This window comes from Salarias fasciatus, chromosome 14, assembly GCF_902148845.1.
Source record: "Salarias fasciatus chromosome 14, fSalaFa1.1, whole genome shotgun sequence".
NCBI lineage: Eukaryota > Metazoa > Chordata > Actinopteri > Blenniiformes > Blenniidae > Salarias > Salarias fasciatus.
In genome coordinates, this window is record NC_043758.1 from 39645335 (window position 1) to 39661369 (window position 16035).

Below are 16035 nucleotides of genomic sequence, written 5' to 3' on the forward strand. Positions count from 1 at the left end.
AAAACGACGCTCTGAAGGATCCTATCGTCCGGATTTTGGCTCTCATCAGCTTTAAAGGTGCAATCAGTAACATTACATCACATAACATGAATACAGAAATTTCACATGTTTAATCAGCAGTTTAATTTATTTCATGTCTGGACATGAAAACACTGATGAGTCTGTTAAAAAAGTGAAGCACAGAGGGTTAAACTGCAGCCGAGGAGCCTTCCTCCGGCTTCAGCGCCAGCTGCTGTTTGTTGGTGTCTGAATGAGAGGCTGGATCATCTGGGTCCGCCTGCTCTCTCAGGCCTGATGGGGGTCCTGCAGTCCAGCAGGTGAGGGCCGCTGCCGGATCCTGATCCTGTAGAGAACTGATGAAGGGAGGAGCGAGACTCTGCGGTGAGGAAGCGATCGCTTCCAGAGCCCTGGCAGACTCCAGAAGCTCGCCACCGCTGACTGAGAGCCGGCCAGCAGTAATCACACATTTGCCTCTGCGTCAGGATGAGGCGGCGAGGAGCCGCCTTCCATTCTAATGACACAGCACCTCCTAAATGGCCCACAAGGCCAGACTGCATCGGGACGGGCCATGCAACGCTTCAGTTTAACACACTGACATCAGCCTCCAGCAGCTTGTTTTTCTTCTGCTTTCTTCCAGGAAAAGACACTTCAGAACACTTTTTTTTTTTTTTTTTTTTTTTGAAGTTTGGATGAACTCAGACGCTACAGGTCAAAACACAAACTTCATTTATCTTCACACTCAAATGACAAAAATCTTTGCTCTGATTAAAATGATTTTAACAGACATTGCTGCGTTGATGAGTGACATTTTCAGGCGCTTTCATTTTCTCACGTTGTAAAAAACATGACAGTGACCATGCTCACCGACGTGCGGGGCGGGCAGCGTGCGAGCCGCTCTCACCGGACCATGACGCACCGAGAACAGCTCCTGAGCTTCACCGGCCAGCTGCAAGAGAAGAGCGACAGTCCGTCAGCGTTCTGTCTCGCCTCACTCTCATGGAGTGAATCCAGCCTTCAGCACAGGACTGGTCCTCACTCTGGAGTCCAGGCCGACCAGGCGCTCAGCTGAAAGCTCTCTGGATCGACCAGAACACGCTGTGGCGTCAACCACCTGAGCTTTGCCTGCAGGTCATGTAACTTTACCTTAACTGTAGTAGCAGTCTTCACCACTTCTTAAGCTACTGAGTGGGTGATTATTGCAGCATTCAAGCATTATTAAAGTCAGCACTCTCAATCTTACTTTGTTGACAAGTTACAGTTAAATTTGACTAATGGATGATCGGTTGCTGCAGGCACCTCATTCCAGGACTCACATTTGGTTTAATTTGGTTGAATTTGGTTTTGGCTGAAGAAGCTCTGCGTCTTCCAGCCTCAGAGATCTGCAAGTCTTGTGGAGATGAGAGGAAAACGGTCTCCGATCATCCAGACTGAGACCAGGGACACGGGCAGCTTTCACAAACTCAGAGTCCGACTCAGCTCTCCGACAACTCCCACCATCACCGAGTCTTCTCACCAGCGAGAGAACACAAAACACGGGAAAAACACTGAGCACTCAGCGCCTCTGAAGATGCTTCATGCTGTCCATATTCCACTTTCACAGCTGTACTCACACTAATCTGCTCTGAAATCCTCACTCATTTACTCTAAACTCGGGCTCCGTGCCTCCCAGGACTGCTGTCACATCACGTCGGGTTAACAGAACCACAAACTTCATATGAAACCAGTGTTTCAGCATTCAGCTGTGTGAAACTGAGGCAAAACACACACTTCTGGGTAAGAAATGGTGAGTCAGAGAAAAACTCTTCAAGGTAAAGTTCAGAATTAACTGAAGAAAAAGGGCAATAACCTGTGAAAACATTTGAAGTTTTTAAATTTCATGATTATGGAAAGATTATCACACACTCAGACCTGAACCTGAACCTAGACCTGGACGTGGACCTGAGCCTGGACCTGGACCTGGACCTGGACCCTGACCTGCAGATTGCGTTGTTGCTGTTCACATACAAATGCAAATCGGTGGATCCAGTGAATGTTGATTGTTTTCAGAAGGTTCCACCTCAGGAACGGCGAAACGCCGAACTCACAAAATGACAGGAAACACGACACAGGGCTCACCAAACCAAATAAAAATAGAAGACACTGACCTGACGAAGGTCCGGTCACCCAGGTCTAAAAGCTACAACTGTACAGTGTAATGTTACTAAACAGAAAGCATGACATCTGATGTTACAGCTACCAGTCTCACTGCTCTTTATTTTTCATTAAATATAATAAACATCATAAAAACTCTGGTCCTAGCGGTGATTTAATGCTGTTGGTTCACATTAAGGCCAAAAAAAACTTGTTGTTCAGTCTATAAAGTATGAGCACAATCGAACATGTCGCCCTCTGTTCCTTCTTATTCAGCCTACAACACAAACACAAACATCTCCTCTCAAAGGCAGCGCTGCTGCTGAGAAGAGCAGAAGTGGATTCTAAAGTTTGTTGCATTACGGTGGGAATACAACCTCAGTGAAAAGTACTTAATGGATGTGTGTGTGTGTGTGTGTGTGTTTCATGCATTCATACGTGCTGCTAGTATATTAGGTCAGTGACCCGCGTGGCTCTGGCCGGTGTCTGGCATGTGTAATGCACATTGTTCTAAGCGCAGAATGCCCCACTTTTGTTCCACTTTGATGCGTTAAATTACAGAGAAACCTGCATTATCACTTTACGAGTGCTTTAATCCGTTTGTTTAAAGTCTTTAAACCCATCCGAGGGGATGATCGCTCTTTTGTGCAATTAGTAGATTTCACAAAGTGGCGGATTTGGAGCCGTGTTTTTATTCAAAGTGCTTGAGGCCTGGCGGCGGCAGATTAACACGGGAGACACGAGCAGGTCCTGCGAACGCTGGCTGGGACTCCCATACAGGCAAATGGAGCTGCCGGGGGAGTGGTGGAATTTGCTGGATTAAAAAGAGAAGGGGGAGGGCTGGAGGTTAATGCTACGGGTTATTGTGCATTACCCCGCCGCTCATCCTCGCCTTACATGGCTCCGTGTGACATCCTCTGCCATCAACAACATTTCCAGCATTACATTAGTGGCTCCAGTGTGTGCAATATGCCAAATTGCTTTTTCAGAGTTATTATTTTTTCCTCCTGTGCACAGTGATTCATTATATTCATTTCATTTGTGGCTCTAATGTTTTTGTGGAATCTGAGTGTCTGTTCTTCTGTTTTAATCTCTCAAATGTAATAACATAAGCTGTGAACACATATCTGGGCCATATTCACGAGTGGATCCGCTCGCTCTCACAGCGAGAGACATATTGGAGGCTCGGGGGCAGCAGGTGCTTCATGGACGGTCCAGGAACAGGTGTTTGGTCCAGAGAGGCTCAGTGAGACGGACGGATGGTTAAACAGCCACGTCCTGACCACAAGCACCAGGAAAATCAGTTCGTCTGATTCATGTACAACTGCCATGCTGCCTCCCTCCACTAGAGGGAGCTGCAGAGGTTCAGAGAGCAACAATCCAGAAGACGCAAGATCTGCTCCACTATTCCAGCTTTAAAGACGTCAGGAAGTTTCTGGAGGATGCCGAGTCTGAACGCAGTGCTGGGGCAATGCTAAAGGCTACGTGCTAACCTCCAGAGTAATGCAGAGATAATGCTAAAGGCTACATGCTAACCTCCAGAGTAATGCAGAGATAATGCTAAAGGCTACACGCTAACCTCCAGAGTAATGCAGAGGTAATGCTAAAGGCGACACGCTAACCTCCAGAGTAATGCAGAGATAATGCTAAAGGCTACACGCTAACCTCCAGAGTAATGCAGAGATAATGCTAAAGGCTACACGCTAACCTCCAGAGTAATGCAGAGATAATGCTAAAGGCTACACGCTAACCTCCAGAGTAATGCAGAGATAATGCTAAAGGCTACACGCTAAACTCCAGAGTAATGCAGAGATAATGCTAAAGGCGACACGCTAACCTCCAGAGTAATGCAGCGATAATGCTAAAGGCTACACGCTAACCTCCAGAGTAATGCAGAGATAATGCTAAAGGCGACACGCTAACCTCCAGAGTAATGCAGCGATAATGCTAAAGGCTACATGCTAACCTCCGGAGTAATGCAGAGATAATGCTAAAGGCTACACGCTAACCTCCAGAGTAATGCAGAGATAATGCTAAAGGCTACATGCTAACCTCCAGAGTAATGCAGAGATAATGCTAAAGGCTACACGCTAACCTCCAGAGTAATGCAGAGATAATGCTAAAGGCTACACGCTAACCTCCAGAGTAATGCAGAGATAATGCTAAAGGCTACGTGCTAACCTCCAGAGTAATGCAGAGATAATGCTAAAGGCTACGTGCTAACCTCCAGAGTAATGCAGCGATAATGCTAAAGGCTACACGCTAACCTCCAGAGTAATGCAGAGGTAATGCTAAAGGCTACGTGCTAACCTCCAGAGTAATGCAGAGATAATGTTAAAGGCTACACGCTAACCTCCAGAGTAATGCAGAGATAATGCTAAAGGCTACGTGCTAACCTCCAGAGTAATGCAGAGATAATGCTAAAGGCTACGTGCTAACCTCCAGAGTAATGCAGAGATAATGCTAAAGGCTACGTGCTAACCTCCAGAGTAATGCAGAGATAATGCTAAAGGCTACGTGCTAACCTCCAGAGTAATGCAGAGATAATGCTAAAGGCTACATGCTAACCTCCAGAGTAATGCAGAGATAATGCTAAAGGCTACGTGCTAACCTCCAGAGTAATGCAGAGATAATGCTAAAGGCTACGTGCTAACCTCCAGAGTAATGCAGAGATAATGCTAAAGGCTACGTGCTAACCTCCAGAGTCCTGCTGGGAGCAAAGAGCCTCCCTCTTCAGCAGAAGCATGAACTGTGCTAAAGAGACATTATCTTTGAGGGGAACTGTTCAGAGTTATAAACTGAGCTGAGTTTTGGCTGAGAGCTGTCCTGCTGGCCACACAGCCGAGACGTTCATCAGACGTTCTGGTTCAGGAGCCTCGGAGCCTTCAGCAGCAGTGAAGCCAGAGTCCCAGCAGGGGGTTCCCCTCCAGGACTCCATGAGGGAGCAGGTGAGCTGCACGGTGCTCAGGACTCCACCTCCCGGCAGCTCCACAGGCTGCAGTGCCAGCGGCAGCCTCCGGGGGCAGCGTTTGGATTGCCTGTGTTGAAATGTGAAGGTGACCTCAGAGCACCGCCTACCAGACCAGGGGGGTTCAACCTGCGGCTCTGGAGCCACATGTGGCTCGTCTGTCCCTCTGTAGCGGCTCCACGAATATTAAGCTTATTTCATTATAGTGACACACCACAGAGCTGTTAAGATGACTCCTCACTCTCGGTTCAAAAGGGATTCAAATAAAGGCTCAAGTAAAATTAGGAAAACAGCTAAAACTAGAAGAAATGGGGAAAGTAATAAAGAGCTTAAAAAATGTGAAATGTCTAGAATTTCTAAAAGAAGAACATAAATACGGTTGGAAAAAAGAACGCAAAACTGGTCAAATGGTTAAAACTGCTAAAATTTCAAAATTCTCAATAAAAAACACTTGAGAATAGAAGCAAAACAGTTCAAATCAAGTACAGAAATAGGTTAAATTTAACAAAATGTTTACGACTCTGAACCCTAACTTCATAAATGCATCACAAGATATAGTTTTTGTTTGTGCATCAAAACTATATGTGAATCTTCCTGAGCTGCATTCGCCTCATTTTAAAGGTTAAATGTTCTTTATGGCTCCAGAACAACCTGACTCGGCTAAAGTGACAGAAATGGCTCTTTTGGTCATGACGGCTGCAGAGCCCTGCTCCTGGTCCAGACCATCATTACTGCGCCCGCCCGCCGTCTCCGTCGGAGCGCCGTGGACCTTCACCTCCTCCCGGGAACAGCTCTCCTCTCCGTCTCGGCATTTTAATTCAGGTGGATTGATTTAGAAACACTCATTCCAGCAGGATAGTCACTTGGAATTGTAAAAGCGGTGTTTTTGTGAGCATAAATAAGCCTTAACCCTGAACAGCTGCGTCCAGTGCAGCATGTGGATGTTGTCAATAAAGCTGAACTGCAGGTCTTCTGGGAAATCGGAGCTGTTTTCTCTGAGAGCGCCGCTCACTGATGCACCTTGTGCATCTGAAAACAAGCTGGGTGTATCTTCCTCCTGGCTCATAAAGCAGATCGGCTTTACAAGCTTGCAGTTCTCCTCCGGTGCATTACGGCGGACTGGAAACCAGCGGGGGGCTGCCGGGTTACGTCAGAGTGCAGAGCAAACTGAATCCTGTGCAGCGCCCCTCCAGAGGAGGTGTAGACCTGCAGCTCTGCACCGCTTCTTTGATCGACAGGTTAGCGTGAGCTAACCACGCTAACCACAGCCGGAGCAGCACATGGCCGCCCATAAACAAAGCATCGGGACTCAACGCTGCTCTGCAGGACGCCGGCCTTCTGGGCTCTAACAGGACACACACTCCGAGGTCAGGGAGGTCAGGGGAGGATTTCTACTCTCTCTATGGAAAATATCACAAATGTGTATTAAATGTGTTTTGTTTAAAAAATGTTTCAAAAAATGACACGCTTCTCAAAGCTTGAGGAGAACCGCCATGTATAAACAAATCAGTGTGTGTGTGTGTGTGTGTGTGTGTGTGTGTGTGTGTGTAGCTCTCCACCTGTTTGCTTTTGTTGGTTTTTCAGGAGCGAGTGGAGCGTTTGTGGGATTAGAGGGCTCTGAGCAGTCTTATTAGCTCTGAGCTGTGGGACGTCACGTCACACACACCAAAACAAACCTCTGGATGAGAGCAGCCACTCACTGTTGTCAGTGAAACTCGAGTTGTGGTGTGTGTGTGTGTGTGAAGACATGCACCGTGCGAGTCCGACACTGAAGCATCATGGTTCTTCACACGATAGAAAGTCTCAGTGAGCCCAGAACACCGTCGCCAACACTTCACCAGGCAGAGCCGCTGACTGAAAACACAGCCGCAGAAACATCCTGCAAACTGCAGGGCCCAGAGTGTGTGTGATCCTGGCTGAAGTGAGAGTGTGTGTGTGTGTGTGTGTGTGTGTTGGGGATGTTTATAAGAGGCTGATGAAGGACTGTGGCGTGTTTAGATCTCATATGTGGAGTTTGCATGTTTCAGTGACAGCCTCGACATGAATCCTCCGCTCACTAATCTTCTCATGGTCTTCCAGGGCTGGTTCTGAAGACGTGGACTCTCCAGACAGAACCCTGACCCGGCCGCAGTGTGGGCCAAACCGTGACACTCAGCTCAGACTAGGACACGGACTCTCCTTAAAGACACATGCAGCCCAGAGCGGACGGTGCAGCGGCAAACCAACGTGCACGCTCAGGAAAGTGTCTGCTCAGCATTTAAAATGACCTGAAGCCATAATGGTGTCCAACATATGGCCCCGGGGACCAAGCCGACCCTGCACAGGTTCAGTCTGCAGGACGCCACAACACACACACTTCAGTCATCTGGAGCATTTCTGAATGCAACAAAATAAAAATTAACAAGCTGCAAAGAATTCAAATGTTTTTGGGAAATTTCCATGTATTTCCACCTGAAAGCTTCTTTAACACACACAAGTAATCTGTCCTTTTTTTAATTGTCTTTTAAGTTTCTGTCCCGTCAGAATAATCTACTATGTGCTCCATGTCCTCTCTCAGTCTCGGCTTGAGAAGGTCTCCCTCTGGTGGACACTATGGACACAGCACCGGACCGAAACACTGTGACTCTTCCAGAGTCACTGCTGCTGTTCATGTACTGCACACACACACACACACACACACACACCACACACACACACACACACACACACACACACACACACACACACACACACACACACACACACACACACACACACACACACACACACACACACACACACACACAGCGAGAACATGCAAACTCCACACTGAAAGGCCTGAGCTCAACCAGAAAGTGTTGCTGTGAGGTTAAACTGCAAAAAAGAACATTCTGTGATCGACAGTTAGACCACGGTCTGCGTCTGTCAGGAGCAGCCTCCTGGGACTGACGGATTGTTGGGACTTAATAATCACCATGGAGAAACTAACAGTTGTTTTTCAGTGGTTTCACGTCGTCATGGAGACAAAGTGGGAGTCAGTCCTGTGTGGAGGAAGCTGAGGTCTGATCCTGAGGTGAATCAGTGTCTGTCAGTAGATGAGAGGATTAAAACGTTCACCTCCTGGTTACTTATTGATGAATTATCGAAGTTGAGTTGTTAGTTCATCCACCCACAGCAGGCTGCTCCGCCTCCGCCTGCTGACATAGCTTGGTCAACAGCTCCCTCTAGTGGACAGACAGCCCCAGTGCAGCTCAGAGAGACTGCTGACTGGCTCCTGAGGAGCTGCCCAGGCTCCGTCCTGAGGATCACCTCCTCCGTCACGTCTCCACCCTCAACACGTCCAGACAGCAGACGACCTTTCGACCCCGGTCAATACAACCTCCTGTTACTGCAGAGCTATATATTTGGAGGTCATCTGCCATGGCGGCACTAATCTGAGTCCAGCTGCTACCTCCTGCTGACTGATCACTAAATAACTGTTCGGGGCTACAGCGACGTACCGACACGCTCCAGATCTGCATCCCGTCGGTGTATCCGATCATCAGGCAGAGGGGAGGCTCCGTCGTGCCGCTGTGCATCTCCATAAACTCCGGGTTGCGAGAAGTATCTGTGCAAACATCCGAAGAGAGGAAAGGTTGAATCCAAGCAGACATTGGAGAGCTCCAGAGGTCGTCTGTGACGTCCTCAAGGTCATTTACAAAAGAGGCTGAAGCAGAAAGAAGGTCAGTCGCCACATTCAAACCCGTTCACATTCATTCCAAACAAAGCACCGCCTCATCAGTCTGATCGAAACAGCTCCGGCACTCACACACACTCAGATCTCCAGGTGGAAGAAAGAGGAGGAACACACTCTCCCAACATGAACGATTCATTTATCATTACCATGAAGTATCTCTGACACCAGCTCTCAGACAGCAGTTCTACCGTAACTGTTCTCCTCCTGGTGGTCCTGCAGTGCGTAGAGTGTGGTTCCATGATGTTTTTAATTCGGAATTGGGTTATTCTGAATTAAGTCATTCAGAATTATATTCCTGATCTTGGCGTTTACGTGAGAGAAACGATGGATTAACTCCTCTCTCTCACGCCAGGGTCTGTGCAGCACTCCGATTGGACGGGGCGGCCGTGACGTTCTGACGTCTCCCGAAGTAAACAGCGTTTTTCTCTTTTTTCTGGATTAAATTTGACACTACAGCTTTGAAGTTGTCCTCGTTGCCAAGCGCCCGTCCATCCGCTCATTTCATTATATCCTATTCTTCTAAAACTGCAGTTAAATGAATCGCCTCCGTCCGAGTGGAACCGCGGACCGAGGGCCGCCATCTTGGAATATTGCACGGCGGAGCAGAATGAAGTCGCCTCATCAGCAGATAATTCTGCTTCCAGAGTAGAATAAACCCACCGGTCTGTTCGGATTTAAAATTAATTCTGAATAAAGTTTCAGGCGTTTTCATGGTCATTTTAGAGCAGAATTAGAATTAGAATTAGAATAATAATAATAATTAAAGCCATCGCTGTTAGTGCTTCACTCCCTGCTATTGCCGTCAACGTCTCACGCTCCCTAAATTGACATTAAAGGGGCTGCATCACGCAAAATTCACTTTCTGTATGTTTTAACCTTGTTATATAGTTATGTTCTCACCAAAAACACCTCAAAGCATTTTTTTCCTTTGTGCCTGCATATTTGAGCTTTCCTCATGTTTGTGCTGCTCAGAGAGGCAGCCCCTCCCACCGTGAAAACACTCTGTTTCCCACGTTCACGTCACACAGAGAAGACGGCTCCCCTGAGCCCCCCTCCCCAGGCCCTCGGCAATCAGTGTTGCTGCTTTTTTCTAACTCTGATTACGGAGATAAACTTTAACCATCGTCTGAAAGCAACAGTCAAGCAAGAGCAAGAGTCTGAAGGGTCTGAAGGGTCTGGAGGGTCTGGAGGGTCTGAAGGGTCTGAAGGGTCTGAAGGGTCTGAAGGGTCTGAAGGGTCTGGAGGGTCTGGAGGGTCTGGAGGGTCTGAAGGGTCTGGAGGGTCTGAAGGGTCTGAAGGGTCTGAAGGGTCTGGAGGGTCTGAAGGGTCTGGAGGGTCTGGAGGGTCTGAAGGGTCTGAAGGGTCTGAAGGGTCTGAAGGGTCTGAAGGGTCTGAAGGGTCTGGAGGGTCTGAAGGGTCTGGAGGGTCTGAAGGGTCTGAAGGGTCTGAAGGGTCTGGAGGGTCTGAAGGGTCTGAAGGGTCTGGAGGGTCTGAAGGGTCTGGAGGGTCTGGAGGGTCTGAAGGGTCTGAAGGGTCTGAAGGGTCTGGAGGGTCTGGAGGGTCTGGAGGGTCTGAAGGGTCTGAAGGGTCTGAAGGGTCTGAAGGGTCTGGAGGGTCTGAAGGGTCTGAAGGGTCTGGAGGGTCTGGAGGGTCTGAAGGGTCTGAAGGGTCTGAAGGGTCTGAAGGGTCTGAAGGGTCTGAAGGGTCTGCGCTTGGTGAGTTTCTCACAGGAAAAGACGTTTTCGCGTGTCTTAGTGTGTAGAGAAGCTAGAGCTAAAGAGCTAAAGCTAACCAGTATTTGTTTTGAAGCTCTGATTGGTTGAAGTAGCTGTCAGTCAAAGTCCACAGGGGGAGAGGCGGGATTTCAGTGAACCGGAGCGTTTTCTCTTCCGGGTTTCAGAATTAGCCCCAGAAAATCTTTTATTTCACACAAAATGACTTTTCCTTAGCGCCAAAAATAAGCTATTACCATGTTAATGCCATTTCTAGGGTTTGGACGAGCTAAAAAAGCAGGATACAGCCCCTTTAACACCACACACTGCGGCCCCCAAAACATTACCACCGACTTTATTGTGCCTCTGCCAGAATTTCATATAGAGTTCGAAGTGAACACGTGGGACGACAGTAGCTCAGTTGGTAGAGCAGGTCGTCTCAAAACCAGAAGGTTGGCGGTTCGATCCCCGCTCCCGCAGGTGTAAAACTGTCACAGGAGAGACTATGTCTCTCAGCTGGCCTGGGAATGCCTTGGGATCCTCCCGGAAGAGCTGGAGGAAGTGTCTGGGGACAGGGAAGTCTGGGCATCTCTGCTGAGACTGCCCCCGCCCCTGCGACCCAGCCCCGGATAAGTGGTTGTGGATGGATGCATTGTAATCTTTGCACACTCCCATAGGTGGCGCTGTAGCATCTATCACAGTCATTCATACATCAATATAATCAGCATCATGTTGTGTATAATTGATCAAAATTTCAAGACAGTCGGACACAGTATGTGCTCGTAAGAAATGTTTATGTATTTTTCGGGGGGGGTCTTGGCGCCCCCCGCTGGCCAACGGTTACAAATGCATCAAAATGGTAATATAATGTTTTGTCTTCAGGAATAGAATTTTACTGCACAGTTTGGTTACTGTGGAAGAATGTTAATGTTTCAGGTCTATGGTAGGGGGCGCTACAGAGTTGAGTTGTATCAAACTTTATAATGCATTACATGAGGACCGTTATGACACATAGCTGACTGTAATCTGAGTGTTCTGGGACAATGCCTGAGCTCGTGAGGGGCTGTCCAAATAACAGGAAATGAGGCCGTTTTTCGACGGCGTGCTGCGAGGAGACCGAGCGACGTATCAAAAAAAGCTGGCTGATTATTGAAGGTCAATGTGTCCAGATGCAGCGTGCTGAGTTTGGGCTCATTTGGAAGAAAGGAAGTAAGAGTTCAGCTCATTTGAAAAATGAAAAGCGAAATAGCGGCGAATTTTGTATCCAAGATGGCCGCCTTCCTGTTGGTCCCACAGATTTGAGCCAGGAGAGTTTTCTGTTTGTCCCCTCATGCTCTGTCACTGCTGTGAATTTCGTGTTCCTACGTCAAAATATGCCCACTCTGTGGGCCATAGGGGTGTGACTGTAGGTGGCGCTGTTGAGCCAGTGTTGATCTGTCACTGTGGAGGTATACATTTTATCGAATTTTTCGCCGGGCCGGTCGCGTAGATACCAAAAAACTCCACAGGGGTCAAAATGCATTCTCGCGGGGCAAAGAAAAATAATACAGAAGAAACTGAGCAAGAACAATACCGCGATGGCTAATTAGAATTACACAGAATGTAACATTGTGTAACAGCATTTAGTTCTGAAGTACTCGAGTAATTTAACAAGTTCCTTCGCTGACTTGTGGTTCCATGTTTGGAACACGTCACGTCAGAAGTGGTTGGGGACAAAACTTATTGAAAAACAACCACAAAACAGAGCAGCTTCAGAGCAGAGACAGGGTTGAAACATTATGTTTCAGCTTTAGAGGAGCTCATTCAGAGAGACATCCTGTCGTGGAAACGCCACAGTTCATGATTTTCATCGGATTCTCAGAAAAACTGAAGACTGACTGAACGAGGACGACGCTGGAAGCAGCCGACAGTCTCTCAGAGGACGACGGACCACTCTGCCTCCTTCACTTTCACCAGACTCACCGTTGATGTCTGCTTTGTCAAAGCGAACCCAGATGATCTTCTCCTTCTCGTCCGTGGGCGGAGCTCCAGTATACGCCTGAACACCGAGAACAAAGCTCATCTTCAGACTTCACCGACAGTCAGACATTAACACGAGGTCCAGCTGCCGTTCACACACAGCTACCTGAGGGACGACGTCCTGCAGGAAGGTCACCACGCTCTCCATGTACGACTGCTCCCTGTGAGGACACAACACACACATAACACCCTCCTCCGTCACCCAGAACGCCCGACAGAGGCAGGAGGCTCGTCTGCACCGCAGCGTTTCTGCATTCTGGCCACAAGGCCTCGCTCTCAATCCAGGCCGTTTCCACACTGAGCCACTCATTCCTGTTTTCACGACTTCCAGAGAAGATCTGACACATTTTCATCCACCTGACTCTGAACAGATGTTTCATATCTGTCAAACACAACTCTTCAGTCCTGTGAAAATCCAGGTATCGCTGCTGAAAAAGGTTTAAGCACCTGGAACAAACCATTTTCACCAATGTATTAACAAATATTCATATATTTAATATATGAATATTAATATATTATATATAATATATAATATATAATAATATATTACCAGCAGAAGACCTGCAGGACCTGCAGGTCTGAACCAACGAGCTAATGGGACAAACACCATCTACTGATGAAATGATATGAATTGCATCCGAGTCCAGGATCCACTCCTCTGGACCAGGACCAGATCCATCCGGGACCTGGTCTATGCAGTCAGGACGTTAGAGATGTGTTCTTACGTAGCAGCTTGAGCTCGGACCAGAACGCCTCCGGCACAGCGGCTCGGCCTGCGGGGAGAGTCCGACGCCATGTTTCAGCCCGATCCTTCTTCAGTATCCTGCACACACACACGCACACTGGAATCACACAAATGACAGCATGTTGAGTGAAATGCAGAACACACCCCGGTTTTCCTCTGACTGCTGCTGCAGGAGAGGAATGCTGAGCTTCCTGAGAGTTAAAGAGCTTCATGAAATGACTGAAATGAGTGAATCTGCTGCTCTGAAACAAGCTGAAATCACCAGATGAAATTACATTTTACTGTAGTAAATGGTAGCTGTTAAACTGAGATGTAACATCGGATTTGGTGGAAAATGACACTGACTGAAGCTGTACAGGCCTCAGGAAGTTTCTGGAACATGCTGAGTCTGAACACTCAGAGCAGGGCTAATGCTGAATGCTACAAGCTAAGCTCCAGATTCCTGCAGGGAGCAATGAGCCTCCAACTTTAGGAGGCTACAATCTGACGGAGCGTTGAGATAAAGGCTCCGGCTGGAGGAGGCGGAGGCTGAAGGTGGCGTCTCCTGACTGCCAGTGACCCGCCTCTAACGATCAGACCAATGAGTTCATGTTGACGAGAGTGAGAGCAGCAGCTCCAGCATTACGACCTCCGCAGAGCTTCATCTGGAGCAGCGGTCTCTCATCCTGCTCCTGGTCCTGGTTCTAGGACCTGCTCCTGGTTCTAGGACCTGCTCCTGGTTCTAGGACCTGCTCCTGGTTCTAGGACCTGCTCCTGGTCCTGCTCCTGGTCCTGCTCCTGGTCCTGCTCCTGGTCCTGCTCCTGGTTCTAGGACCTGCTCCTGGTCCTGCTTCTGATCTTGCAGGTTTTAGAGATCCAGTCCACGGGTCCTTCCATCCTGGCTGGCTGGGGGGGCTCCTTGGTGTGTGTGTGTGTGTGTGTGTGTGTGTGTGTGTGTGTGTTCATGGTGACAGTGTGGTTATGTGTGATTTCGTTATATGCTGATTTTTGTTTATATTAATGTAATGGACTTTGAGTTGTTTATTTTTTTGTTTTTTTACATGAAAAGCAGTTTATAAATAAAGTTTGGCTGATTCATTCATTCATTGAGGTCTCACCATTTCAACACACCTGAACCTGAGGTCATGTCCAATCAGGGGCCTGTTGCACAAAATGAGGATTCACTGATCCAGGCTCAATTGATCCAGAACCAGAGGGTTCAGGATCAATTGGTTCCACTAAAGACCAGTCCAGGATGAGAGCACACAGATCCATCATCAGGTGAAACTGATCCTAGACCAGCAGAGTTCCTGAAAGAGACCCAGCGATCGAGGACAGAATCCCAGATTCACCAGCGTGGCGTCCTTCTCTCCAGCGGAGCAGGAGTTCTCCTGGAGGGGCACGGGGGGCCGGACCTCTCTGGTCCCCTCTGACACTGGTTCATCCCGGCTGGATCCCTCATCTGGGTTTTGTGTAACAGAACCCTGCAGCGCTGCAGCAGGAAAACACCAGGAACCTGCAGGATCCTGCAGAGATCCTCCAGAACCCGGTCAGGCCTGGTCTGAAGCTTCCTGAAGACAGCCAGTAAGACTGATCCGGAACCGGACCCCCGCCTCACACACTGCTCTCTGATTGGATTAACAGATGAGCTCTGTTTCTGACAGAGAACCCAGAGATCCCTGAGCACCGAATCCATGTCAGTACAGGGACCAGTCAGAGACCAGGAGAGACCAGGAGAGACCAGGAGAGACCAGGAGAGACAACCAAAGACCACTGAGACCATGTCAACACTCCTGTCACACAGACACTGACTGACAGACACACAAAAAGACAGACAGGCTCAGACACACAAAGAGGGACACACACACAGATAATCATTTAGACAAAGACACACACACACACACACACACACACACACACACACACAATCAGACGGACTGACAGACAGAGATAACACTTGAGTCAGAGTCAGAGAGGCAGCAGCTAACTTAGCCAGCTAGCATCAGCTCCTACAGCTCCACTGCTCAACCGGAAGCACGAGGACAAGCTTATATCTAAACACACGACACGGAGGAGTTATCGGTACGCACCGAGGCTGCGGACGGTCACCGGAGGTTCGCTGTGTGTGTGAGTGTGTGTAGACAGCTCTCAACAAAACAACGTCAAAACACACACTGGGTCTGCGGAACTGTGTTGTGTAACTGAGAACCAATCAGAGCACAGGAAGTACAGCCGCGCGCCAATCAGCGGGCGGGAAGGGAGGGGCTAACGACGCGTCACGTTTCCGGCGCCATAGATATTTAAAAGCAGAACATAGATATAAATGAACAGACACAGATCTACTGTGTTGACAACTGGCCACATAAAAATACACTGACGAATATGAACAGAAACACATTTATGAAGAGATACGTAGATATATATGAGCACATACTGTTCCGTCAAGAAATCACCAGTTTTTTCAGAATAAATTGTCTTAACATTGATAATTAAATAGTATCACTGACTTTTGTCGCTGCTGATTGTTTTTACTCTTTAGAAAGCACTCTCTGATCATTTTCTAGGGCTTACTTTTCTTTTAGAACACAGTTGGTGTGAGTCAGGTTGGAAAATGACCGAGACAACATAATAGTGGTGTAAACTCCACAGTATGTCCTCAAAGTGTTTCCACTCTCTTGTTTCATCTCATCCACCACTACATGCTAAAAAGGAAATTCCACCTGGCAGATTTGCTGCAGTGACAGGCTGTTTGGCTGAAAAAACACAC

General features: G+C 48.1%; 1 protein-coding gene across 2 annotated transcripts in view; it reads right to left on the bottom strand.

Annotated features, from left to right (window-relative positions):
* Positions 1–15461, bottom strand: part of bcas3 (BCAS3 microtubule associated cell migration factor) — a 282337-nt gene extending 266876 nt beyond the window's left edge. For both annotated transcript variants that reach the window (XM_030108062.1, XM_030108064.1), the window contains exons 1-6: positions 15359–15461; positions 13270–13367; positions 12651–12705; positions 12488–12563; positions 8578–8684; positions 865–946 (exon numbers count right to left, since the gene is read on the bottom strand). In XM_030108062.1, the coding sequence (XP_029963922.1) occupies positions 865–946; positions 8578–8684; positions 12488–12563; positions 12651–12705; positions 13270–13340 (391 nt within the window). In that variant the 5' untranslated portion in view covers positions 13341–13367; positions 15359–15461. The remainder of the gene's footprint in view (positions 1–864; positions 947–8577; positions 8685–12487; positions 12564–12650; positions 12706–13269; positions 13368–15358) is intronic.
* Positions 15462–16035: the final 574 nt, after the last annotated feature.